Source organism: Polypterus senegalus, chromosome 4 (assembly GCF_016835505.1).
Source record: "Polypterus senegalus isolate Bchr_013 chromosome 4, ASM1683550v1, whole genome shotgun sequence".
NCBI lineage: Eukaryota > Metazoa > Chordata > Cladistia > Polypteriformes > Polypteridae > Polypterus > Polypterus senegalus.
This window is the reverse complement of record NC_053157.1, coordinates 236845148-236873083: the sequence shown is the minus strand read 5'-3', so window position 1 is coordinate 236873083 and position 27936 is coordinate 236845148. Positions and strand designations below refer to the sequence as shown.

The 27936-nt window shown below is 43.1% G+C and overlaps 2 protein-coding genes across 3 annotated transcripts in view; both read left to right on the top strand.

Annotated features, from left to right (window-relative positions):
* Positions 1–858: 858 nt before the first annotated feature.
* LOC120528226 (gastrula zinc finger protein XlCGF26.1-like) lies at positions 859–17906 on the top strand. Of its 2 annotated transcripts, none has more exons than XM_039752335.1 (3): positions 859–971; positions 9931–10464; positions 15907–17906. In XM_039752335.1, the coding sequence occupies exons 2-3, from the start codon at positions 10044–10046 to the stop codon at positions 17487–17489; spliced, it is 2004 nt and encodes a 667-aa protein (XP_039608269.1). In that variant the 5' UTR covers positions 859–971; positions 9931–10043; the 3' UTR covers positions 17490–17906. The 2 variants fall into 2 exon arrangements, with proteins under 2 accessions (XP_039608269.1, XP_039608270.1); XM_039752336.1 differs by lacking the exon at positions 859–971 and adding an exon at positions 978–1065.
* Positions 17907–21401: 3495 nt separating this feature from the next.
* Positions 21402–27936, top strand: part of LOC120528915 (zinc finger protein 729-like) — a 68243-nt gene continuing 61708 nt past the window's right edge. The window contains exon 1 of the mRNA XM_039752990.1: positions 21402–21514. The gene's annotated coding sequence lies outside the window, so the exon portion shown is untranslated. The remainder of the gene's footprint in view (positions 21515–27936) is intronic.

Below are 27936 nucleotides of genomic sequence, written 5' to 3'. Positions count from 1 at the left end.
AACTTGTATTTTATTCTAACTTTATGCTTTGAAGAGTTGGTTTGAAATTTGAATTTTATGCCGATAGTAATAAATAAAAATTGTGTGACTCGTTTAGAGACTTGAGTATATTTAAATGTGGATCTTTTTCTACTTTTTGCTAAGCAAATGCATGTAAATAAATGGAAGAAGTCTTTGTTTTGGAGGTGAAGTTATACTCAAACTTTATAAAGATATCATCACTTTCATTGATTTTATATATAATATTTAGAAATATTGTTTTTGGTTGCTATGCAGACAGCAAAGAGAATAGCTTTTTTTTTCTTATACGTTTACTTTTTGGAAAATCCCACCTTCATAAATGCAAACTCGCAGATAAACTCTCATTTGCCATTGTATGAACAAAAACATTTCTTGGTATTGCACGCTTTTATAGAAATGCTGTAGCTCAATGTGGAAAAAAAATGTAGGCGGTACTAATTAACGAAGAATAAAGTAAGGTCTGATGGCCAGGGAGGATAGAAAGAAAGAAGGAAATAAAATATCATTTTTACATAAAAAACAGAATCGTTTGAAACAATGGGAGTGTTTTTACCTTATAAAGCATTCACTTAAACCTAAATCCAATCCCATCGTACTTTTACATCTTTTAGATTTTTTTCTTATTTTGTGTTTTACTATCGTACAATCGCACATGCATAATAATTTACTCTGTATAGCTGTTGTTGAATTTTGTAAAATTCTATGCCTTTTAATTTTAACTATCGTATGTGAATAAAGCACGTGTGTATTATACATACATGCATACAAGTCCTCCAGCCGCGACAGTGTTAAACAAGAGAGCGCCTGCGCAGAATAATGGGCGGGGTTAGCAGTTCGGCGTCGCGTGTGGATGACGCACTTCTATGTCTTGTCTGCTTTCTTCGCACTCGCTGCGCTGCTGTGGTGTTCAGACTCCCTTCGCGCCCCAAGAACAAGCTAAAGCGCAGAAGGTAAGAAAGTCGCACACGGGAGTCGAGTACAAGTGGGAAGCTTCATCGATGAAGGGGAAAAGATTCCAGATTTATGCAAGGTGCCCAAAACCGGGTGAGTCGTTCAGATCTGGCCCGTGTGCGTGATATTTTGGGCGTTTTTACGGAGTTTTTGGTGTTTGCATAAGAAATCTCCGTCTCGTCACTGCAAATGGCAGGCCCTCCCTCCGAATTGGCATAATATTAGGAAGATGTCCCTGCCCCGTGAAATTTAGCGGTCATTTTGATTTGTTTTGCTCGGCTTGTTCCGTCCTGACTTTCTGTCTGTCCGTACTGTGCATGCGCAGCCGCTCGCTCTCCCTTTCGGTCGTGCAACGCTGTTAACTATAATAATAATATTTATATAGCGCGTTCCTATTCTATAGAAAGGGAGGTTGAGAGAATGCGCAGATCGCTCGTTGCCACACCCGCCACACGAGGAGCCAGCTGGGTTGGGACCCAAGTGCAGTAAGTGACAACTCCGCACCACACTGGAAGTTTTTTAAACGATGGCTGGAGTGTCAGTCCTGCCAGTAACCTGCAAGTTTTGCCGTCTTGTAGGGCTGAATGCAGGTTAACGTCTTTCCCTTGATGAGCAGTTGCAGGTTAAGGGCCCTGCTCAAGGGAGTAGAGTCACTTCTGGCGCGTACCGGACTCCTATTCTTATTTTTTTTCCCGGTGTATTCTGTGTTATTTTCTTTAACGGGGTGCTCTGTCCGTAAAATGTCACGGTAAAACATATTAAAGCTGCAGAGCGATGCCGCTTTCTAGAAAGCCTTTAGTTTTGTCATTCACAACTTTGAAGCGTCTGCTGTGTTCTGTTAGTAATCCATTCTTTTAACGCGATCTCTTCAACTAGTGGTGCACGATTATAGCAGCATTAACTGACGGTTATTGTCCTTCTGGTAGAAGAAGACGTGGAAAAATGCATTGGTAGCCCACATTTGTCTCTGATATAATTTGAAACGAACAAACGTCATTGGCACCCTTCATTTATTACGTATTCAAAAAAAAAAAAATCAGACTTTGCTTTATAGACATTTGATGAAAATGGCACTGCGGTGGGCTGGCGCCCTGCCCGGGGTTCGTTTCCTGCCTTGCGCCCTGTGTTGGCTGGGATTGGCTCCAGCAGACCCCCCATGATGCTGTAGTTAGGATATGGCGGATTGGATAATGGATGGATGAAAATGGCATGGACAAAAATAACGGGATCCTCCACCTCCTATTTTGTGGTACTAACCTTCAGAGTTTGCAGTCCCTGCACACAAGCGATTCCCACAGCTCTGCGTGCGACTCCTGACTACTGGTTCTGAGTAAACTACTCCAGCCGCTTCTGGTTTGAAGGGGAAGGGTGCGTTTGGTCTTCTGCAGACCACATGTTTCAGATTTTTAGATGTTTGCTTAGATTCAAATCGGAGTTCACAGAAGGCACTTCAGAATAGTCCAATGTTTTTGTTCTTGGCAATTCTTGGGTGCCTTTCGCTGTGTTTTGGCATATTTAGCCTGTTTAGGGGGTTCGTGACCTGCGACTGAGACAGAGCTTTTGGCTCCGTAAATTCTTGATGGTTTTGAGATTTCATTGTTCCCTGCACAGACTCCAGGCGCCCCATGTCAGATGCAACAAAGCAGCCCTAAAACATAAGCGAGCCTTCTCCATGTTTCACAGCAGGCTCAAATGTATTTTTTTTTCCAATCTGTGGACATCACGCTGATGTGACTTGACCAAAAGCTCCAGTTGTGTCCCGTCAGTCCAAAGGACCTTCTCCCGGAAACGTTGAGGCTTCTCAATATGCATTTGAGCAAAGTCCTGTCTGGCTTTTTGATGTGGAGTCCTCCTGGGTCCTTTTTTTTTTTCCCCTCTTTTCTTCCATTGAGCCCACTCAATGGGCCGAGACCTTCACCTTTCTTTATTTTTCAGGTGAGCTGGTTGTGTGGCTGCTCCTCATTATTGTTTGGCTGCTCATTAAGGAAAAAAGAAACGACTGAGAAGGTTGTCCGTGTCACGTCAATTAAAACGAAGGCAAAACAAATTGGTTAGCAGCATAAAACGGCTCACTAGTTTAATTAAATGTGTGCTTAAATTACATTAATAGAGGGAACATTTTTTAATGAAATTGTGTACACAGATTACATAAATCATAGGAATGGTTTAATTTTAACTTCTGTGCATTTTACATACAGTGGAGGAAATAATTATTTGACCCCTCACTGATTTTGTAAGTTTGTCCAATGACAAAGAAATGAAAAGTCTCAGAACAGTATCATTTCAATGGTAGGTTTATTTCAACAGTGGCAGATTGCACATCAAAAGGAAAATCGAAAAAATAACTTTAAATAAAAGATAGAAATTGATTTGCATTTCATTGAGGGAAATAAGTTTTTGAACCCCTACCAACCATTAAGAGTTCTGGCTCCCACAGAGTGGTTAGACACTTCTACTCAATTAGTCACCCTCATTAAGGACACCTGTCTTAACTAGTCACCTGTATAAAAGACACCTGTCCACAGAATCAATCAATCAAGCAGACTCCACACTCTACAACATGGGAAAGACCAAAGAGCTGTCCAAGGATGTCAGAGACAAAATTGTAGACCTGCACAAGGCTGGAATGGGCTACAAAACCATTAGCAAGAAGCTGGGAGAGAAGGTGACAACTGTTGGTGCGATTGTTCAAAATGGAAGAAGCACAAAATGACCATCAATCGACCTCGCTCTGGGGCTCCACGCAAGATCTCACCTCGTGGGGTGTCAATGGTTCTGAGAAAGGTGAAAAAGAATCCTAGAACTACACGGGAGGAGTTAGTTAATGACCTCAAATTAGCAGGGACCACAGTCACCAAGAAAACCATTGGAAACACATTACACCGCAATGGATTAAAATCCTGCAGGGCTCGCAAGGTCCCCTGCTCAAGAAGGCACATGTGCAGGCCCGTCTGAAGTTTGCCAATGAACACCTGAATGATTCAGAGAGTGACTGGGAGAAGGTGCTGTGGTCTGATGAGACCAAAATAGAGCTCTTTGGCATTAACTCAACTCGCTGTGTTTGGAGGAAGAAAAATGCTGCCTATGACCCCCAAAACACCGTCCCCACCGTCAAGCATGGGGGTGGAAACATTTTGCTTTGGGGGTGTTTTTCTGCTAAGGGCACAGGACAACTTAATCGCATTAACGGGAAAATGGACGGAGCCATGTATCGTGAAATCCTGAGCGACAATCTCCTTCCCTCTGCCAGGAAACTGAAAATGGGTCGTGGATGGGTGTTCCAGCACGACAATGACCCAAAACATACAGCAAAGGCAACAAAGGAGTGGCTCAAGAAGAAGCACATTAAGGTCATGGAGTGGCCTAGTCAGTCTCCGGACCTTAATCCAATAGAAAACCTATGGAGGGAGCTCAAGCTCAGAGTAGCAGAGAGACAGCCTCGAAACCTTAGGGATTTAGAGATGATCTGCAAAGAGGAGTGGACCAACATTCCTCCTAAAATGTGCGCAAACTTGGTCATCAATTACAAGAAACGTTTGACCTCTGTGCTTGCAAACAAGGGTTTTTCCACTAAGTATTAAGTCTTTTTTTGTTAGAGGGTTCAAAAACTTATTTCCCTCAATGAAATGCAAATCAATTTCTATCTTTTATTTAAAGTTATTTTTTCGATTTTCCTTTTGATGTGCAATCTGCCACTGTTGAAATAAACCTACCATTGAAATGATACTGTTCTGAGACTTTTCATTTCTTTGTCATTGGACAAACTTACAAAATCAGTGAGGGGTCAAATAATTATTTCCTCCACTGTAGATTAAAGGGACGGTTTTATTAAAACGTGCGTATGAAAGAACAGTTAAAATGTGCGCAAGAATTACTTAAATTGAGGGAACATTTTGATTAAATTGATTAACGAAGTAGTTGATGGAATGGCTTAATTGAAACGTGTTTGTGAATTGCATAGCTCGACCAAACAATTGAACTAAAATGTGTGCACGAGTCAAAGGATGCACCCAAATGACTTAAATCGAGGGAGCATTTCAAATAAATCTGCACTTAAATTACACTAATTGAGGGAGCGATTTTTTTAAATTGTGTACACAAATGACAAAGGAATGGCCTAAACTTGGGTGGAAATTCCATAAATCCAGGAAATTTTTATTAAAATGTGCGCACAACTGAGCAGTTTCATTAAAACGTGCACAAGAATGACTCGAGGCGACATTACAATTAGAACGTGCGCTCGGATTACACTAATGGAGGGAACGGTTTACTTGAAATGTGTTCACGGATTGCACAAATTAAAGAACGACTGAACTAAAATCTGTGCGCAAATCAACTGAATCAAAAGAAGAATTTAATTCAGATGTGCACATAAATTAAATTGAGGGAACATTTCAATTAAATGCGCGCTTAAAGTACATTAAGGGGGTGGGGGGGACACGATTGTGTGCAGAAATGACAAATCCAAGGAATGGCTTAAAGCTGGTTCACCGACATATGAGCGCCGACAAAACCGCAATGGACAAATGAGCGGCGGCCAACTCGCTAACAGGTTTTTGACAAAAAATCCCGAGAGAGTGAGACGCGTATGTGCGCATTATGTGCTAGGGTTATATTCAAAGATGCTATAGTTGCACTGAGTTTCGTTCCTTCGGAAGATGTTGTGTCCGCTTTCGATGAGCTGAGCGAGAGTAGGCCCGACAATCTCCAGAATGTTTATGATTACTAGGAGGACAATTGCGTTGGTCGATTGAGACGCAATCGACGAGCCAACCCGTTGTTTCCTATCACCATGTAGAGCATGTTGCTGATGGCATGCTGTGAACAAATCACTCAGTCGAGGCTTGGCATAACGCGTCGCATACAAAGCGGAATTACCAGCAGTCGGGCAGCCAGCAAGTCTAAATACGCTCAACAATCAAGACGTCTTGCTGCAATTCTTCCTACATATGCAGGGCGTGATCTTAAGGACTATCTGCGTGCCGAGTCTCATAATATTGACTTCTAAAATAAACATTCTTACATATGCTTTAAACTAGAAATTCATATTTAATGAAACTTAACGCCGCGTTTTAATGGACGCTATTTTATCGGCGCGCAAATGTCGGGTCACTCTTAAACTTGTATGCGAATTCCATAAATCAAGGAAATCATTTTATTATGTGTGAACAATGAGTTCAATTTAATTACTTGAGGCAACATTACAATTAAAATATGTGTATTCAGATTGCACTAACTGAGGGGATGGTTTCATTGAAACGTGTTCACGAATTACATACATGTGAAAGAACAATTAAAATGCAGGCACAAATTTAAATGAAAAAAATCTATTTTAATTAAAGCATGCACATACAGTGGGGCAAAAAAGTATTTAGTCAGCCATCAATTGTGCAAGTTCTCCCACTGAGGCCTGTCATTTTCATCCTAGGTATACCTCAACTATGAGAGACAAAATGAGAAAAGAAAATCACATTGTCTGATTTTTAAAGAATTTATTTGCATATTATGGTGGAAAATAAGTATTTGGTCCCCTACAAACAAGGAAGATTTCTGGCTCTCGCAGACCTGTAACCTCTTCTGTCCTCCGCTTGTTACCTGTATTAATTGCACCTGTTTGAACTCGCCATCAATATAAAAGACACCCGTCCACACTCCAAACTCCACTATGGCCAAGAGCAAAGAGCTGTCAAAGGACACCAGAAACAAAATTGTAGGCCTGCACCAGGCTGGGAAGACTAAATCTGCAATAGGAAAGCAGCTTGGTGTGAAGAAATCAACTGTGGGAGCAATTATTAGAAAATGGAAGACATACAAGACCACTGATAATCTCCCTCGATCTGGGGCTCCACGCAAGATCTCACCCCGTGGGGTCAAAATGATCATAAGAACGGTGAGCAAAAATCGGGGGGACCTAGTGAATGACCTGCAGAGAGCTGGGACCAAAGCAACAAAGGCTACCATCAGTAACACGCACTACGCCGCCAGGGACTCAAATCCTGCGTTGCCAGACGTGTCCCCCTGCTTAAGCCAGGATGTGTGCGGGCCCGTCTGAAGTATGCTAGAGAGCATTTGGGTGATCCAGAAGAGGACTGGAAGAATGTCATATGGTCAGATGAAACCAAAATAGAACTTTTTGGTAAAAACTCTACTCGTCGTGTTTTAAGGAGAAAGAACACCGAGTTGCATCTAAAGAACAGCATACCTACTGTAAAGCAATGGGGGTGGAAACATCGTGCTTTGGGGCTGTTTTTCTGCAAAGGGACCAGGACGACTGATCCATGTGAAGGAAAGAATGAATGGGGCCATGTATCATCAGATTTTGAGTGAAAACCTCCTTCCATCAGCAAGGGCATTGAAGATGAAACATGGCTGGGTCTTTCAGCATGTCAATGATCCCAAACACACCGCCTGGGTAACGAAGGAGTGGCTTCATAAGAAGCATTTCAAGGTCCAGGAGTGGCCTAGCCAGTCTTCAGATCTTAACTCCATAGAAAATCTTTGGAGGGAGTGGAAAGTCCGTGTTGCCCAGCGACAGCCCCGAAACATCACTGTTCTAGAGGAGATCTGCATGGATACCAGCAACAGTGTGTGAAAACCTTGTGAAGACTTGCAGAAAACGTTTGACCTCTGTCATTGCCAACAAAGGGTATATAACAAAGTATTGAGATGAACTTTTGTTATTGACCAAATACTTTTTTTTTTTCCACCATAATTTGCAAATAATTTTTTTTTTTTTTCCTCATTTTGTCTCTCATAGTTGAGGTGTACCTATGATGAAAATTACAGGCCTCTCTCATCTTTTTAAGTGGGAGAACTTGCACAACTGGTGGCTGACTAAATACACTGCTCACAAAAATGAAAGGAACACTTTGAAGAAACACATTAGATACATCAGATCTCAATATGAAGTTGGATATCTATACAAATAACGACAGGGCAATGTCTTAGGAACAAAAGGATGCCAAGTCTTTTAATGGAAATAAAAGTTTTCTGCCTACAGAGGGCTCAATTGTGTAGACACCCTAAAATCAGAGTGAAATGAAGATGTGGCAGGCTAGTCCATTGTTTCAAAAACTTAATTTCTGCTACTCAAAATGCTTTTCAGTATCTTGTGTGGCCCCCACGAGCTTGTATGCATGCTTGACAACGTCGAGGCCTGCTCTTAATGAGACGACGGATGGTGTCTTGTGGCATTTCCTCCCAGATCTGTATGAGGGCATCCCTGAGCTGTTGTACAGTCTGAGGAGCAACCTGGCGGCGCCTAATGGACCGAAACATAATGTCCCACAGATGTTCTATTGGGTTTAAGTCAGGGGATCGTGAAGGCCATTCAATTGTTTCAATTCCTTCATCCTCCAGGTACTGCCTGCATACTCTTGCCACATGAGGCCGGGCATTGTCATGCATTAGGAGGAAACCAGGACCTACTGCACCAGTGTAGGGTCTGACAATGGGTCCAAGGATTTCATCCTGATACCTAATGGCAGTCAAGATGCTGTTGTCTAGCCTGTAGAGGTCTGTGAGTCGCTCCATGGATATGCCCCCAAGATCATCACTGACCCACCAGTCATGCTAAACGATGTTACAGGCAGCATAATATTCTCCACGGCTTCTCCTGACCCTTTCACGTCTTTCACATATACTCAGGGTGAACCTGCTCTCATCTGTGAAAAGCACAGGACGCCAGTGGTGGACCTGCCAATTCTGGTATTCTATGGCAAATGCCAATTGAGCTCCCTGGTGCTGTGCAGTGAGCACAGGGCGCAGTAGACATTTGGGCCCTCAGGCAACCCTCATGAAGTCTGTTTCTGATTGTTTGGTCAGAGACATTCACACCAGTGGCCTGCTGGAGGTCATTTTGTAGGGCTCTGGCAGTGCTCATCCTGTTCCTCCTTGCCCAAAGGAGCAGATACTGGTCCTGCTGATGGGTTATGGACCTTCTATGGCCCTCTCCAGCTCTCCTAGAGTAACTGCTTGTCTCCTAGAATCTCCTCCATGCCCTTGAGACTGTGCAGGGAGACACAGCAAACCTTCTGGCAATGACACGTATTGATGTGCCATCCTGGAGAAGTTGGACTACCTGTGCAACCTCTGTAGGGTCCAGGTATCGCCTCATGCTACCAGTAGTGACACTGACTGTAGCCCAAATGCAAAACTAGTGAAGAAACAGTCAGAAAAGATGAGGAGGGAAAAATGTCAGTGGCCTCCACCTGTTAAACCATTCCTGTTTTGGGGTCATCTCATTGTTGCCCCTCTAGTGCATCTGTTGTTAATTTCATTAACACCACAGCAGCTGAAACTGATTAACAACCCCCTCTGCTACTTAACTGACCAGATTAATATCCCAGAAGTTTCATTGACTTTATGCTATACTCTCATTAAAAAGTGTTCCTTTAATTCTTTTGAGCAGTATACTTTTTTGCCCCACTGTAATTTACATAAATTAAGGATGTATCATGTTTTTCGTTTCTGCAAAAAGCCCAGCAGCCATGTATGATATAAGAGCCATGTATGATATAAGAGAGAGATACATGAGAACAATCTGGATGAGAGCAAGCCATTCGGCCCAACAAAGCTCGCCAGTCCTCTTTGCTTAATTCTTCCAAAATGTCGAGTTTTGAAGGTCCCTAAAGTCTTACTGTCCACCACACTGCTTGGTCTCTTATTCCATGTGCCCACAGTTCTCTGTGTAAAGAAAAACTTCCTAATGTTTGTGTGAAATTTCCCCTGAACAAGTTTCCAACTCTGTTCTTGATGAACTCATTTTAAAGTCACCGTCTCGACCCACTGGACTAATTCCCTTCATCATTTTTAAACACTTCAGTCAGGTCTCCTCGTACTTTTGGGTAGGTCGTGGTAACATCAGAAACAGACCCATCATGATTCTCTGTATTTTTCCATCAACGTTCATAAATCCCTCCTGTTTTCTTAATGTGTCGTATTCTTCTTCCACAACAGAATTAAAGGAGCCTCCTTCCCCGTTCACCTGGCCGTCCAGCGAGGGGGTGTAAATGGCCTCCCATGGAAGAAAGGGATCATAGAAAAAGAAAAAGAAGAGCTTTACCCGCAGCATGGCCTCGGCTAAAGAGGATGGCGTGGATGAAAGACTGCGGCATATTAAAGAAGAGAACTGTGAGTGGGGTGCGCCAGAGGATGTGTGCGTGAAGGTGGAGGATTGCAAAGAAAGACTTGCAGTTTGTAAAGAGGAGGAGTGCAAGAGGGAGACCGTCGACATTAAAGTGGAGGATTTTGAAGATCTGCCGGTGAGTCTTGACGTGCCAAAACACGAGACGGGGAATATTTTCAAGCAAGATGTGCGCGAGGAATCTCCTTCCAGTTTACACCCCGAGGTCGCTCGTAAGGGACAGCTGACTGGCCAGCAGGATTCTGTGAAGCTGAAATCGGAGTCCGGCGAGTTGGAAGAGCGCATCGCTGAAGGAAATGGAACGGACGGAGAAGAGCAACAGCATTCATTGGGGAGTGCGGGAACGAGTAAGTCATTTTGGAAATGTTCTCGGTTTTACTTTCCAACAGTGGGTGCCTTCAGAGTTTTAATAGGTAGAGATGAGTGGGATTCACATTTGGTGGAATTTGAGTAAAGACCGTCTAGTCGGGCGCACGTAATACTGATTTTAGCAGTGAAGTATTGCAGGGCAAAATTTTATTTTTAATGAAACATAAGCATTCTATAAAACTGGGTTTCCATACATTAAAGGATCAATGTGCCCACAAGCCTCCCCATCCTTACGTCTGTGCAGCACAATCTACTGGAGTGGAATTGGCAGACTTCTCGTTTTTTGGGGTCAGGTTTCATTTGCATGAGTGGTCCTGTCCACAGACAGACGGCGGGCATCTCATTGTCTTCAGGGATGTGTAAAAAGTATGTAAAGCTCAAATTCAACACACCTCGCCTCGCAGAATTTTCAATATTTTTACCTACAGTTTATTCACCTATTCCAGTACAACACAATCTCGTGGAGCAGCCTTCTAGAAATGTTCCAGCGCCGTTTCATTCAGATGCAAGTAATTCAGCTTTGGGTGATTGTGCCCACAGAGTTCGAACCTCACACTTTCCTTGCACTCCTATTATGCGTACACGATATCGTCAAAGATGCTGGGGACCCCCCCTCGTCCAAATCATTGAATTCCGGTGTCCCAATCACTTCCATGGCCACAGGTGTATAACATCGAGCCCCCCGGCATGCAGACTGCTAGCTTCTACAAACATTTGTGACAGAATGAGTCGCTCTCAGGAGCTCAGTGGATTCAAGCCTGGTAGCGTGGGAGGATGCCACCTGTGCAGTAACTCCATTCGTGAAATGTCCTCGCTACTAAATATCCCACGGTCAACTGTTAGTGGTAGCAATTTGGGGGGGCAACTCGGCCACAAAGTGGTAGGCCACAGAGCATGCTGAGGTGGGCAGAAGTCTCCAACTTTCTGCAGAGTCGATAGCTACAGACCAGACCCCAAAAGCTTGAGAGCAGTGCAGCGTAGACAGAGAGTGAAATTCATGGAATGACTGGGTCTCCACGGCCGAGCAGCTGCAGCCAAGCCTGACATCACCAAATGCAATGCAAAGCGTCAGATTGCAGAGGAGTAAAGCCCACCAGACGGCACTGGACTCGAGAGCAGCAGTGCAGACGTGGAGTGACGAATCACGCAATCCGATGGGCGACTCTGGACTGGAGAACGGGACTCGCCTGACCGCATTGTGCCAAGTGGAAAGTCTGGTGGGGATTATGGTGTTGGTCTATCTATCTATCTATCTATCTATCTATCTATCTATCTATCTATCTCACTCTCTGTAATAGTGCCTTTCATGTCTATTACATAGTAAGAGATAGATTGATATGAAAGGCACTGTCTATCATTATGTAGTACCTTACGCCCCACAAAGACCCAAACAGGCTTCTTTTTATAACTTGCATCCTGCCCGCAAACTCAGGTCATATAATGACACTGGGAACTCAGTAGGTGGGTAATTGGGGCAGGACTCAGTTAAGTCATCTGCACCAAATTAAAGAAAACAAGCTTAGCTTCAGGTGAGGAGGAAGAGCATGTGCCAGTATGACACATCGCCACACCCACCACACGACTCTCGATTTTCCGACCGCCCATTGTGTATTCAAACCTCACATTTCTCCTTCCTATATGTAATTCTTTACATTTACTGACATTAAATTTCATCTGCCACAAACCTGTCTGTTCTCCAAGTCCTTCTGTGATGATATAATGGATTCCAAATTATCTGCTAATCCACGTATCTTGGTGTCATCTGTAAACTTAACCAGCTTGTTACTTATATTCCTATCGAAATCCATCCATCCATCCATTTTTTTAACCCGCTGAATCCGAATACAGGGTCACGGGGGTCTGCTGGAGCCAATCCCAGCCAACACAGGGCACAAGGCAGGAACCAATCCTGGGCAGGGTGCCAACCCACCGCAGGACCCACACAAACACACCCACACACCAAGCACACACTAGGGCCAATTTAGAATCGCCAATCCACCTAACCTGCATGTCTTTGGACTGTGGGAGGAAACCGGAGCGCCCAGAGGAAACCCACGCAGACACGGGAGAACATGCAACTCCACGAGGGAGGACCCGCGAAGTGAACCCGGTCCTCCTAACTGCGAGGCAGCAGCGCTACCACTGCGCCACCGTGCCGCCCCCTATCTAAATCATTTATAGATATTAACAATAGCAGCAGCCCCAGCACTGACCCCTGCTGGTCACCACTCTTAGCATCGGCCAGTTCTGATGATGTTCCTCACACCATCACCCTCTGCTTCCTGTGTCTGAGCCAATTCCACACACCACACCCTGAACTCCCACTTCTTTTAGTTTGATGCCCACCCTGTCATGTGGCACCTTATCAAATGATTTCTGAAAGTCCTGATCAATAATCTCATCTGCTCCTCTTTGGTCGTATCCTTTTGTTGCCGCCTCATAGAATTCCAGCATGTTAGTCAAACACGACCTCCCTCTTCTGACCCCATGCTGACTGTTCAGTCAAACTCCTGTCCTTGCCATGTGTTTCTCAATCTTCTTAATTCCTTCCATTAATTTTTCTGTGCTGCATGTTGAGCTTACTGACCTATATTTGCTTGGATCTGCCCTGTCACCCTTTTAATAACGGGATAATAAGTATTGAATGCGTCAACGTTTTTCTCGGTGAATCTATTTCTAATTGGGCTAGTGACATGAAGTTTTCCCCAGATGTCAGAAGCAACCCAAGGAATCCACACATACAAAGAAATCCAAACCAGTAAGTGATGTCTGATAAAGTGGAATGACACAGGGACTGAGTATTGAACACATGAAGAAAAGGAGGCGCTGAAAGGCCAAGAAAGCAGTTGACTCCTGATCGCCCCGTCAGTGTCAATGAATCTCAGCTGCTTTAGTCCTAATTGATGGCTTCTCATTCCCAAGACTGTCATGATGGGTAAAAGCACAGAGGTCTCTCAAGACCTTCACAAACACACAGATGGCATCGATGACTGATGGACTTCTAAACATCTGAATGTTCCAGTGAGCACCATGGGGGGCCATAATCCACAAGTGGAGAGAACATCAGGTCACCACAAACCGGCCACGACCAGCTGCTCCTCGCAAGATTTCTGTCAAAAGAAGAATCGGAAGAACCGAGGACCACTCGCCGAGAGCTTCAGAAAGACCAGGAATGAGCAGGGCCAGTAAGTGATGCACTCCACCACCATGGCCTCTACGCACGCTCACCACGCTGAAGAAAAAGCACGTTGAAGCTCTTTGAAAGTTTGCTTCACAACATTTGGACAAACCAGTGAGATAACTGGGAGAGTAGAGTCTGGTCAGGGAAGAGCAAAATGGAACTCTTTGGATGTCACTGCTAACACCATGTTGGGAGGAGAAATGGTGCTGAACATCATCATCATCATCACCACCACAACAACAGTGAAGTCTGGAGGGGGGACATCACGGTGGGGGGCTGGCAGACGTCATAGAATTGAAGGAAGGCTGAATGGAGAAGTGTAGCGGGACATTCTGGATAAGAAACTGCTGCCATCTACCAGGATGCTGGACATTTTAGAAAGCACGAGGACCCCAAACACACAGCCAAGGAAACTCCCAGTTGGTGTCAGTGAAATAATGAACATGAAGAATGGCCCAGTCAGTCAATCACCTGACTTGAATTCAATTGGAAAGAACTGAAGATCAGATTTCATAGAAGAGGCCCCCGGAACCTTCCAGATTTGAAGACAGTTTGGGCCCAAATCCCAGCTGAGCAATGGGTGAGACTCGTCTTGAAGGTGTCATCACCAACAAATTCTGTCCTACTAAGGATGAAATACATTTCAGTCAGCGTGTTCAATACTCTGTCACGGTGTCATTCCACTTTATTACACAGAAATGACTTATTTGTCCATAATGGGATAATATTTGTCATTTTCTGGTCCTTTGGAATTTCCTCGGTACGCAGTGACTTCCTAAAGATATGCACCAAGGGTTCATATCCATATTAAATAGAAAACAGTCGTATACACTTTTTAACTCTTTGAGGGCTGAAAAGTTTTTCCAAATAAACATAGTTTCTGAAAAGCAATGGTTTCCCACAGAAATCAACATAAAACAACTGTTGCTGCACTCTGTGACTGCCAGTTTGCCAAGAATATGCGGCAGGCTTGCTGCCAGGCTGTCTTTGTGTCGCTGGGGCAGCAGCAGCAGTCGCGCTCGCAGTGCATTGCAATCTGTTTTCAACCTCTTATCATTAAGTGGCAGTCCTCCCTGGCAAATATTGTCAGTATCACGGTTAGCTGGGGACCAATCGGCTGAAGCTGGAACCTCGCATTCGTTTTCAATCAAAATCGGAGTTCGACAAGTCGTCGTCCAGTTCAGAGATAATAATAGGGGAAAATGTCATCCACTGAGTATTTTGCGTTACATATTCCTTTTGGTCTCTTGCAGATGTCAGTGCCATTTTTGCCATTGTTGTGCATCTTGCTACTCGCGAGAGCTCAGGAAATCTTGGTCAAACCAATGAAGCTAACTTTCCTTCTAGCAATTAGAGTCCAACTAAAACATAGCATTGTCAACTCCTCCTTTTGACAAAAGTCAACATCGGCCCTGAAAGAGTTAAAGTGTCTTCTGATGGGTTGCCACTGGTTGTTTAAGCAGGTGACGTCGCTCTTCTGTGACTGTTGGTGGCGATTCTCCAGTGGCACTCCCTGCTACGACTGTCGGTGACAATTCTCCAAGTGGGATTAGCCCTAGTATAACCAAAGTCTGACAGTTGTCATGGTCAGGATGTTGAAGACACTAACAAAGGATGGAGAGGTTGGTGACCTCCTGCTTTAGAGTCACCAGTTCACTTTATCTGCTCATTTACGGGCATGTGGAGGAATAACCAGACTTATAAAAGAGAAGGAAGCACAACTTGATAAAAGTGATAAGAACACCAAGAAAGAGTAGTGAAATAATGGAAGAGTTAGGGGGTAATAGTGACCACTGGATGTGGAGGGGCTTGAAATGGAGTTTGTCTGAGCCCTCATGAAAGCCTCACTTCATTGGCTGCGCTTGTCATGTCCCATTTTCGTATCTTGGGATCACGCGTTGCTTTTGAAGTCAGGCAGGTATCGACTCAAGACTCGATTCCTTGCCCACTGTAGGGCTCGTTGGCGCACATAACCACCCTCGGCCAGACCAGACGGTGATTAACGCAGCAGGCACCTCCCTAGGAAATGAGAGGACATTGGAGAAACTGAAGAGATGGGACATGAACAGGCAAAGTCTTATTGCATAGTGGACAGAGCAGGGATGAAGCTGAGGTGTCAGTCACCCACACCAACCAGTGTGCCACCTCTCTCTCTCTCTCTCTCTCTCTCTCTCTCTCTCTCTCTCTCTCTTTAATATCTATTTCAAAACATGCAACTAAACTGTTTGTATTATTACAGGTTTCCAGGAGAATGGCTGCATCTTTCCATCTTCGTTTTCTCAGCCCTCTCTTCAGTGTGGACTGCAAGTGAAAGAGGACAAGGAGAAGACCTCAATAAGGGGATGGGAGAATTTGACCCCAGTCAGTTCTCTAACTGCTGCCAAACTGACAGAAGGAGACGCCGCCAATGCTGATCAACAGCAAATGAGCACTGCAGATGAAGAGGCTGTGTGTACCAGCCGTGAGCGTGGAAAAACTTGTACAAACCAATCTAAATCTAAATCTAGGTCGACTGATGGAAGACCGAAACACTATGCCTGTAGTGAATGTGGTAAGCTATTTTCTCGCAGCCACGATCTTCTTAAACATGAAAGAATCCACACTGGAGAAAAACCCCATTGCTGCCTAGAGTGCGGCAAACAATTTTCACAAATGAGCAATCTTCAGCGGCATACAAGAATCCACACTGGAGAAAAACCTTACTGCTGTTCTAAATGTGGGAAACGATTCTTGCACATCTTCCAACTGCAACGACACATGAGAATTCATACTGGAGAAAAACCTTACTGTTGTCCTGAATGTGGTAAACAATTCTCAAGCAGCAGTGGCCTTTATAATCATAAAAGAATTCATACTGGTGAGAAACCGCATAGATGTTCTGTGTGTGGCAAAAGATTCTCCCAAACAAGTAATCTTCTGAGCCACATAAAAATCCACACTGGAGAAAAACCGTATTGCTGTTCTGAGTGCGGCAAACAATTTGCCCGTAATAGCAACCTTCAGCAGCATGTGCGAGTTCATTCTGGAGAGAAGCCGTATTCTTGTTCAGAATGTGGCAAGAGCTTTTCCCATAGCAAGAACTTTCAGGAACATGCAAAACACCATACTGGGCAGAAACCTTTTTGCTGTTCTGATTGTGGGAAAAGATTCATAAAAATTAAATATCTTAAACGCCACCTGTTTACTCATTCGGCAGAGAAACCTCATCGCTGTGTGGACTGTGGCAAAACATTTTTGTATAGGAGCAGCCTTCAGGATCATGCCAAAATTCACACTGGAGAAAAACCTCATTGCTGTTTGGATTGTGGGAAAAGATTTCTACAGATATGGCATCTGAAACGCCACTTGAGAATTCATACTGGAGAAAAGCCGTATAGTTGTAGTGAATGCGGCAAACGGTTCTTTGAAGCCAGACAACTTCAGGAGCACATGCAAATTCATACTGGAGAGAAACATCACTGTTGTTTGGAATGTGGCAAGAGATTCTCACAGAAAGGTACCCTTCGCAAACATGCAAGGGTCCATAGCAGTGAGAAATCTCACTGTTGTTCCGAATGTGGGAAACGATTCTCGGATATGCACAGTCTTCAGTGCCACATCAGAATTCACACTGGAGAAAAACCTTATGGTTGCCCTGAATGTGGTAAACAGTTTACACGCAGCAGTCACCTTCTTACCCATAAAAAACTTCATTCTGTTAAGAAATCTTATAACTGTTCTGAATGCAGCCAGTGTTTCTTAGATCTCAACAGTCTTAATAACCACATGGAAATTCATAAAATATCTCAAGGTGCCAACGGAAGTGTGGTGACTGTGGAGTAAAACAACTGCAATTGTGGCAATGGCGCTGGGCTCAATCAAACACAGGAGTGGAAATGTCCAAGCCCATCCAGTAGAATGTTATAAAAATTTGTAACAATAGCCAGCTCGACAGGCTTGTCCACCCTGTTCACTTAGATAATCCAAAAGAACATCACGTCAAGATCTGAAGGCCCCTCAAGGTCCTGCTTCCCACCAGACTACTTGGTAATTTGATTCTATGTGTCTATGGCTGTTTGCATGAAGAAAAACTCTCAACATTTCTGTGAAATCTGCCCTAATGTTTCCCCTGTGTTCTTATTAGCAAATTTTATTTTGAAGTACCAACTGGGATCTACTTTACTAATTCCTTTTAATATTTTTAAATACTAAAGTCATGTACCCTCTTAATCTGTGTTTGATTAAACTGAAAAGGTTTAACTCCTTCTGTCATTCCTCTTAACTCATCCCCTGCAGTCCAGAAATCCATCTAGTCACTCTGCGCTGGACTTTCTCGATAGTTGCTTTGCCTTTTTCTTTTATTTTTTTATAATATGGCGGAGAGTGAGGGCAGAGCCAAGGTTCAAATAATGGAAATTGAAAAAGGAGGACTGCAAGGTGGAGTTTAGAAAGAGGAGGTAAGACGGGCACTGGGTGGCAGTGAAGACAGCTGGGCAACTACAGCAGAAGAAGTAAGGGTGACATCTGGATAGAGGAAGGAGGAAAATAAAACCTGGAGGTGGAATAAGGAAGTACAGGAGAGTATACAGAGGAAGAGGATGGCGAAGAAGAAGTGAGATAGTCGGAGAGATGCAGAAACTAGACAAGATTACAAGGAGATAAGGCGCAAGGTGAAGAGAGAGGTGGAGAAGGCTAAAGAAAAGGCGTATCATGAGTTGTATGACAGGTTGGACACTAAAGAGGGAGAAAAGGACCTGTGGGCTAAAGAGAGGGGCCGAGCTGGGAAAGATGAGGAGCAGATTAGGGTAATAAAGATGGAAACGAGTGAGGAGAGTGTGTTGAGCAGATGGAAAGAGTACTTTGAGAGGTTGACGAATGAAGAGAATGAGAGAGAGAGAAGAGGTTGGATGATGGAGATAGTGAATCAGGAAGTGCAATGAATTAACAAGGAGGAAGGAAGAACAGCGATGAAGAGGATGAAAAATGGAAAGCCGTTGGTCCAGATGACATACCAGTAGAAGCATGGAGGTGTTTGAATTGATTCATTTCTTCATTAAATGACAGTCAAACAGAATGGAGACGTGAAACGAGCAGACAGATGCCCAGCTAAATTTTGGCTTCAAATTGCAGCCAATTTCATTCCAACCAGTTTCTCAATGGGAAGCCAATTCTTGCTGTTAAATTAAACCCATTATTTATTTCCAGAGCTTGTTGCTGCTCTCATTCTGCCACAGCAGACATTCCCAAAATTGTTGGTTTCCCGTTGTTTTCTAAGAACATCATCAAAAAGTTGAACTCAGAGCTCAACCTTACTGAGACCATCACCTTTCTTTATTTTCAGATATTGTGTGATGGGCCCAGGTGAGCTGGTCATGTGGCGGCTCGTTTCGTGTGTCATTATTGTTTGGCTGCTCATTAAGGAAAAAGAGACAAGAAAGGGGCCCGAGTCACGTTAATTAAAACAAAAGCAAACGAAGTTATTTAGCAGAAAAAAAGGTCACTAATTAAGAAGAATGAAAATACTAATGAGTAACATCAGAGATGCAGTCTGCACAGTTAATCTGCAGCTCTGGTCAGGAAATGGTTAGAATGAAAACCTGCGGGCCTCCAGGACCAGAGTCCGACACCCCGACTTACATCAAGGTATTTACAGAGCGTTTTATTAACAAGGTAATATCTATGCAATGTTTAAAACAATAATTCTCTAATTTCTGTATTTATTTTTTTTAAAAAAGTGACTGTTTTCTTTGTTGAGCTGACCAATGATCGAATCCTGGAAGGTTGGTTCTATGAACTAATAAGTGCCTTATAAAATTATTATTACAATATAAATATATTAAGTCCATTTAATGATAATGGAAATCCGTTTAATGAGAAAGTGTCTACCATGGTGTGACTGCTTTTACTTTCACGTATAAAAACTACAGGGAAAGTATTACTCTTCCAAAAATACGACCTCAAGACTGAGAACCTCGCTAGAACAACCTGGATGAGCACAGGCCATTCAGCCCAACTAATCTCGACGGTCCTCTCCACTTAATTCTTCTAAAAAAAAAAAAAACTTCAAGTCGAGTTTTGAAAATCCCTCAAGTCTTACTGTCCACCACATTACTTGGTCGCTTATTCCAATTGTCTATCGTTCTTTGTGTAAAGAAAAACTTCCTAATGTTTGTGCGAAATTTACCTGAACAAGTTTCCAACTGTGTCCCCGTGTTCTTGATGAACTCATTTTAAAGTCACCGTCTTGATCCACTGGACTAATTCCCTTCATAATTTTAAACACTTCAATCGTATCACCTCTTAATCTTCTTTTATTTAAACTGTAAAGGCTCAGCTCTTTTAATCTTTCCTCATAACTCATCCCCTGTAGCCCTGAATCAGCCTAGTTGCTCTTCTCTGGACCTTTTCTTGTACTGTTATGTCCTTTTTGTAGCCTGGAGACCAAAACTGCACACAGGACTCCAGATGACGCCTCACCAGTGAGTTATAAAGGTTGAGTAGAACCTCCTGTGACTTGTACTCCACACATCAAGGCGCTATATAACCTGACATTCTGTTAGCCTTCTTAATGGCTTCTGAACACTAGCTGGCAGTTGATAGCTTAGAGTCCACTATGACCCCTAAATCCTTCTCATAAGGTGGACTCTCGATTTTCAGACCGCCCATTGTGTATTCAAACCTAATATTTTTACTTCCTATGTGTAATTCTTTTCATTTACTGACATTACATTTCATCGTCCACAAATCTGCCCAAGCCTGTCTGCTATCCAAGTCCTTCCGTAATGATATAACGGATTGCAAATTATCTGCTAATCCACCCATCTTGGTATTATCTGCAAAACTCAACCAGCTTGTTACTTATATTCCTATCTAAATCATTTATAGATATTAAAAATAGCAGCAGCCCCAGCACTGACCCCTGTGGAATATTTTGACGTTTTAGACCTCCCTGAGTTCGACAATACCATTTTTGGAATTGTGCGTGTGTGTAAAGGTCAACCAAATTTTGCGTACAAGTATTATGTACAAAACGTAGATTTCTATTTACTTTTAGGCGGTTTCCGCTAACCGGAAGTGGTACTTTACCTTTTATTCTTGCAGCTGCAGAGTCTAATTTATTCAGCGTTTCTTTTATAATAATTTTAAAATAAATTATCAGTTTGATTTCATTTGTGTTGTTGATGGTTCTTTAATGTACATCGTTTAAAAAATACTAGGGGACTTCGCTCGCCAACTCCGTGCCTGCGCTTACGAGCTAGCCTCTTTGGGATTTTTCCGCTTGCGTATGGGGATGCCGGTATACAATTTAAACAGATTTTTATTTTTTTGGGAATTGTTACATATGCATCAACTCAACGTATAACTGCCCGTGATTGAATTTCGTTTCTTTCTCTCTGTTAAATAAAACAGACTTTTTCGAATGCTTGGCTCTGAGATTTATTTGTCTGTTGATTTTTTTTTTTTTATAATCGAGAAATAATTTTTGTCTTGCCGTTTACTCCTCAAATATCCATCGCCATATCTGAGTATACGAGAAAGTCTACGAGAGATCACTCCCGATTTTTTAATTAATGAAATAAAACCGTGTGTTTCGAGTCCTGCTGCTGCCACCACGTCTCTTTTACATCGGGCATTAACGTTTTTTTTTTTAGCAATCCTCCCTCCGTCCACTAGATGGCACTAGTACAAGTCCAATTCGCTTCACTGTTCCCCAGTGTCGCTCTCCGCTGACTCGTTTTGTTCCACGTTGTTTATTCCTGCCCTCAGGCTGTTTCGGCCGTCGCGCGAAACTCGTGTCTGCACAATAGAGACAAAAATCAGGAAGGAGGAGAGTATAAAGGAAGACGAGACAAAACGACAAGAAGCAGGTGAGCAGTGAGGGAATTGTGCCGAGGGGAGAATAGCGGGCGACAAGACGACCAGAGGAGGAGGCGGGGCAGAAATGTCGGGGAGACTGCAAGGCAACGGTAGCGATGAATGTGGAAAGTAAGAATGAGAGTCCTGGCAGTCTACGAGGTCCGTCACTCCTTATGCCGAACTGGCCACCGCCTCCACTCGCCGTTTTTTTTTTTTTTTTTTTGCCGGCCATTCCCGTTTACGCAGCCTGTCGTTATCACCAAGCCCCTTCACGTCTGACGGTGCTCACCGCTTTCCGTTTCTCTTCTCCCGTTAGCCGAGGATGCAAACTTGGGCCTGCCAACTGTCTTTCTCTAGAAATTAGGATATTTGAGGACGCATTTCCCAGTGATGTCCTAATACGCCTTTATAGTTTTATTTTTCAAAATGATATAGCAGTTTATCACTATGATTTGATGGCCACAAGCACGGTCAGTGGTAGATTAATAACCCATTAAATATTCTGAATATGTCAAGCCTTTTAAATTAACGGACGTCATTCCTTCCATTCATATTCGGCTATAGCTTAACTGTCGTAATAAACCTGTAAAATAATGATACACGTGGTAAGTTCACTTCTAGTAAAATTAAAAGTAAGTTTTTACTCTTTTCATTTGCGTTTATTTGCATTTGTCTACATTGTTTTATATTTTTCAACTTAAGCTATTTTTTCTCAGTAAAATAAATATGAATCGAAATCTTTCCGTAGGCTGCTACTGAAATTGAATCTTGTCAGCATTAGCCCCTTAATTGAATCTGTTCGACTCTTTCGAAAACAAGGAAATTTGTTGTTCAAGCCGTCTGTGAACTCGCACTTTCTTTTCGGCATAGTAGGTATTCGTGAATTTATGTAAATTAAATAATTTTGAAAATATTAAATTACTTGAATTGACTTATTACTTGATCAACCGATAACTTAAAAATATTGCGGTACTTGTGTACTAAAGGGACGGCAGTGAAACCTCCCCTACGGAGCCCAACACTAGAATGGGTAGGGGGAAACCTTATGCAACCTCCCCTCTTCAATGTAGTGTCTGTAAATGTCTCTATATATGTTTTTTTTTATCCCAATAAATGTTATGAATTCAGGTACTTGTATACTAAACGGATAGACGGCATGACAAAGGAAAACAGAAGTGTTTTAATGAATGGTTTCCCCCATATGACAGAATAAATGTGATTTTTTTTTTTTTCTTTCTAAAGTAACTGAAACTTTTAATAGTTGACTCGTTCATTTACAGTACAATTATGAATCCATTCTGGAACAACGGGTAGTAATATTTTCCATTAAAATATTGTAAAGAGGTACTTACTTGCACTTAAATGCGACGGACAGTACCCGGATGTTTGAAAGTTCTCGTTTAACCGAGCGGCTGAAAAAAGAATTGAAAATAAGATCTCACCGAGAATACGTGAAATTGTCACTTCGATTTTTGAATAAATTCACTTAGTTACGGTGAATTAGGATTACAACTAATTAAGGAAATAGGAACAACATTTCTAATGAACTGTCTAATCACCAAGAAGAAAAATCCAAGTTGGACACACGTAGACATTTCTCGTCAATATCTGCGCTGTTTACTGCCGGAATTGGAAGTGAAGATTTGGGAGGGTGTGCGCGCTACTTCCGCAAATGCCGATTGGTGTATCGGGTTTCAATTTTTACCAATGATAAGGAGATTTTCAAATTGTAGGCGATGTACGGCTTTCAATTTTTATCAAGGATAAGGAAATGTTAGGAGCCAAAGTTCCGGAAGTTTTCAAAATTGTATAAATTCCTCCCAGACAGGTCCATGGCGCGTTAAGAATGAGGACTTGTCCGGGAAAATGAGGATGGTTGGCAGCTCTGTGCAAGCTGCCGTGTTAAGCTGCTGCTTCTTCATCCTGTCCCGTCCTGTGATTGGCATTCTTGCATTTCAAGTAAACTTGTGGGGAGGGGAAGGGCGCAGGGGACCACAGCCTGTCCTGACAGCCTCGAATACAAGGCAGGAACCAACCCAGAGTGGACATCCCAGAGGGGACTGGGTGGTCTCGTGGTCTGGAACCCCTACAGATTTTATTTTTTTCTCCAGCCTTTGGAGTTTTTTTTGTTTTTTCTGTCCACCCTGGCCATCGGACCTTACTCTTATTCTATGTTAATTAATGTTGACTTATGTTTATCTTTTATTGTGTCTTCTATTTCTCTATTCATCTTGTAAAGCACTTTGAGCTACATTTTTTTGTATGAATATGTGCTATATAAATAAATGTTGATTGATTGATTGAAAAGCACACTTGTTGCGAGGGATATTTGTACGCCACTGTTGTAATTGTGTACACTTGCTGGCCTAATTCTTCAGTTAAAAAGAACGGCAGCGACACCAGAGAGTAGTTTGAACTTATATATATATATATATATATATATATATAAAAGCTCGCTTCAAATACTTTCTTTAGTAAATGTCCGAGCAGATGTGTTTTTTTTTGGGGGGTGTATCTAAGCAGAAATAAATACGTACACAAATACGAACATAATTGATCAAATGTTAAACTGGAAAATTATAGTATAGTATTCAGAAAGAGCAATGTAAAAAACATGAGTTCCGCAAAACTTTAAATATTAAGCCAGTGATTGTTAACCTTTTTTGAATCACGGACCCTTTTAAGAATCTGATGGAAGCCCTTCCGCCATAAATATTCACATAAACACAACTTTGCATGCAATAAATATAACGTACTTTATTTATCGAGACTGGGTTGTCTCATACATACTGTGGGTATAGAAATGAATATATTCCCCTTTTTTTTTTTTTTTTTTGCATGACAGCCTTAAATAAAAACACAAAAACTAATATTTCTTCCCAGCTTTACTTACTCAATGCCCCCTCTAACATCCAAGTGAAAGACATCACAGCTACAGTTCAGAAGAATTATAACCAATCAAAAACAAGAAATCCTGAGATGAATAAAGGATGACCCCCCAACTCGGTCAGGTGTAAGTGCCCCCCATTGCCAATTGTAATGAGTGTGATTAGTGAAGCTGTTCCTGGAGCATTCATTCCCTTGCTTGGTAGAGCAACTGACCGCAAACAACTATCTTTCCGCTTTATTTTGTGCATGCTTGTCGTTACCGACCTTGCGGCCCACTTTGGCGATTGACACAACGTTACTCTCCAGCCGTCTGGAGTTTTTTTGTTTTTTCTGTCCCCCCTGGCCATTGAACCTTACTCTTATTCGATGTTAATGTTGATTTATTTTTTATAATTATGTCTTTCATTTTTCTATTCTTTAATATGTAAAGCACTTTGAGCTACTGTTTGTATGAAAATGTGCTATATAAATAAATGTTGTTGTTGTTGTACTCAAAAAATGTCAGATTTTCTCTACAGTATATAACACTATGCTCCCTTGCAGCCTTTGAGCTTGTGCTGATCAAGTCCAACACCCCCCTCTCCTCCACAAACATCGCTAGTGGGGGTCCTCTGACAGCCCCCACCTCGATCGAGCGCCAAGAAGGCAATCCAACTTAACGAACGAAATTTGCAACAAGGTTAATGTGGGACAAACAGTGGAAGAATCATTACTGAGCTTTGAGGGGCGACAGTGGTGGTCCGGCGCCTCCACCCGACACCGTCAACCCCAGGTTGTGCTGTCGTGAAGAAATCTTTGGGGGGAGGGGGGAAAAACGAGCAGAGTCGTCGACTTTTTTGCACAGCATAGGAAACCACTGCAGAGCACATAAAGCCATCTCAGTTCAATGAACTGAGCCCCTTGCTTACGGTGAGCCTCAAATTTATGACAATTCTTACCACAAAAACATCCCTCCTTCACACCAGTTTCCCGTCATCTTCTGTACGGGGTTCCTCATGATGATGACCTCGCTCGGCACCTTTTCTCATCACATTCACCTGATGTTGCCGACTTTCTTATAACATTCCCCCCAGTGTAGACAACAATCTCTTTCCCACTAAACCTTCTCATAACGAATTTCCTTCCCAGTCCATCTTCTCGTAACAACCACTTTGGCTCAGATTTGCCACCTGGAGGTGACCATCATCTGATTAGCCCTCCCTTCGTTCTCGCGTCCTAATCCTGAGCTGTTCAAGATCGATGGCCTTTTAGTTTTTACAATTTAAGTTGGAATCAAGAGGACCCACATGTGAAAACTGGATTGCTCAATAATTAATGGTGCAGCTGGTAATCAGTGATTGAATTAACATCCCTTATGGCTGGAATAATAGGCAGCCGTGCCAGTAAGCGGCAGTGCGCAGCTTCTCCAATAAGGACTAACCTGTGGACCACCTCGGCCTGGCACTTCATGGCTGATTGAAAGAAAGGAAATAGAAAAGAAGGTAACAATTGACTCTCTCAGCTGCTTCTTCTTCTTTCAGCTGCTCCCATTAGGGGTTACCACAGCGGACCATCTTTTTCCTTCTCTTCCTCTCCTCGTCAACTTGTTCTGCTACACCCATCACCTACATGTCTTTTCACACCACATCCATAAACCTTCTCTTAGGCCTTCCTCTGCTCCTCTTCCCTGGCAGCTCCATCCTTAACATCCTTCTCCCAGTATACCCCTCATCTCTCCTCTGCACATGTCCAAACCAACACCATCTTGCCTCTCTGACTTTGTCTCCCAACCTATCCCACCTGAGCTGACCCTCTAATGTCCTCATTTCTAATCCTGACCATCCTCATCTCACCCAATGCAAATCTTAGCATCTTTAACTCTGCCACCTCCAGCTCTGTCTCCTGTGCCACCGTCTCCAGCCCATATAACATAGCTGGTCTCACTACCATCCTGTAGACCTTCCCTTTCACTCTTGCTGATAGCCGTCTGTCACAAATCACTCCTGACACTCTTCTCCACCTACTCCACTCTGCCTGCACTCTCTTCTTCTCCTCTCTTCCACAGTCCCCATTACTCTGTACTGTTGTTCCCAAGTATTTAAACTCCTCCACCTTCACCAACTCTACTCCCTCATCCTCATCATTCCACTGACCTTCCTCTCATTCACACACATGTATTCTGTCTTGGTGGTCCTACTGACCTTCATTCCTCTCCTCTCATATCTCCACCTCTCCATGGTCTCCTCAATCTGCTCCCTACTATCGCTTTAGATCACAATGTCATCAGCAAACATCACAGTCCACGGGGACTTCTGTCTAATCTCGTCTGTCAGCCTGTCCATCACCATTGACAATAAGAAAGGACTCAGAGACGATCCCTGATGTAATCCCACCTCCGTCACTCCTACTGCAGACCTCACCACTGTCACACGTCCCTCGTACATATCCTGTACAACTCTTACGTACTTCTCTGCCACTCCCGACTTCCTCATACAATACCAAAGCTCATCTCAGGCACCCTGTCATATGCTTTCTCCAGGTCCACAAAGACGCAATGCATCTCCTTCTGGCCTTCTCTCTAAACTTCTCCATCAACATCCTCAGAGCAAACATCTCATCTGTGGTGCTCTGTCTTGGCATGAAACCATCCTGCTGCTCACTAATCATCACCTCACTTCTTAACTGAGCTTCCACTACTCTTTCCCATAACTTCATGCTGTGGCTCATCAATTTTATCCCCCTGTTGTTACTACAGTCCTGCATATCATCCTTATTCTTAAATATCGGCACCAGTACACTTCATCCCCACTCCTCATCATCCTCTCACTTTCCAAGATTCCATTAAACAATCTGGTTAAAAACTCCACTGCCGTCTCTCCTGAACACCTCCATGCTTCCACAGGTCTGGACCAACGGCCTTTCCATTCTACATCCTCTTCATCGCTGTCCTTACTTCCACCTTGCTAATCCGTTGCACTTCCTGATTCACCATCTCCACATCATCCAACCTCTTCTCTCTCTCGTTGTCTTCATTCATCAGCCTCCCAAAGTCCACACACTCTCCTCTCTTGTTTCCATCTTTATCACCCTAACCTGCTGCTCATCTTTCCCAGCTCGGCCCCTCTCTGTAGCCCACCGGTCCTTTTCTCCCCCCTCCTTAGTGTCCAACCTCTCATACAACTCATCATACGCCTTTTCTTTATCCTTTGCCACCTCTCTCTTCACCTTGTGCCTCATCTCCTTGTACTCTTGTCTACTTTCTGCATCTCTCTGACTATCCCACTTCTTCTTCATCATCCTCTTCCTCTGTATACTCTCCTGTATTTCCTCATTCCACCTCCAGGTTTCCTTTTCCTCCTTCTGCTCTCCAGATGTCACGCCTAAATTTTAGATCCGATCTTCTTTTGCTGGTAAACACTTGTCCGTGACCTTCAATTCCTTGTTCTCGTCTGCTGCACCGGTTGAATGTGGTGTTCCTCAGGTCCTGTTTTATTTTCTATCCGTCGTCATCCTATAGGTGCTCTCTTTTAGGAAGTTTAATGTTTCTTTTCATTCTTTCCGCGCA

Coding starts and splice junctions, on each gene's coding strand:
- LOC120528226 (XM_039752335.1), top strand. CDS start 10,044: ATGGCCTCGGCTAAAGAGGATGGCGTGGATGAAAGACTGCGGCATATT. Junction 10,465..15,906: donor ATTGGGGAGTGCGGGAACGA/GTAAGTCATTTT, acceptor GTATTATTACAG/GTTTCCAGGAGAATGGCTGC.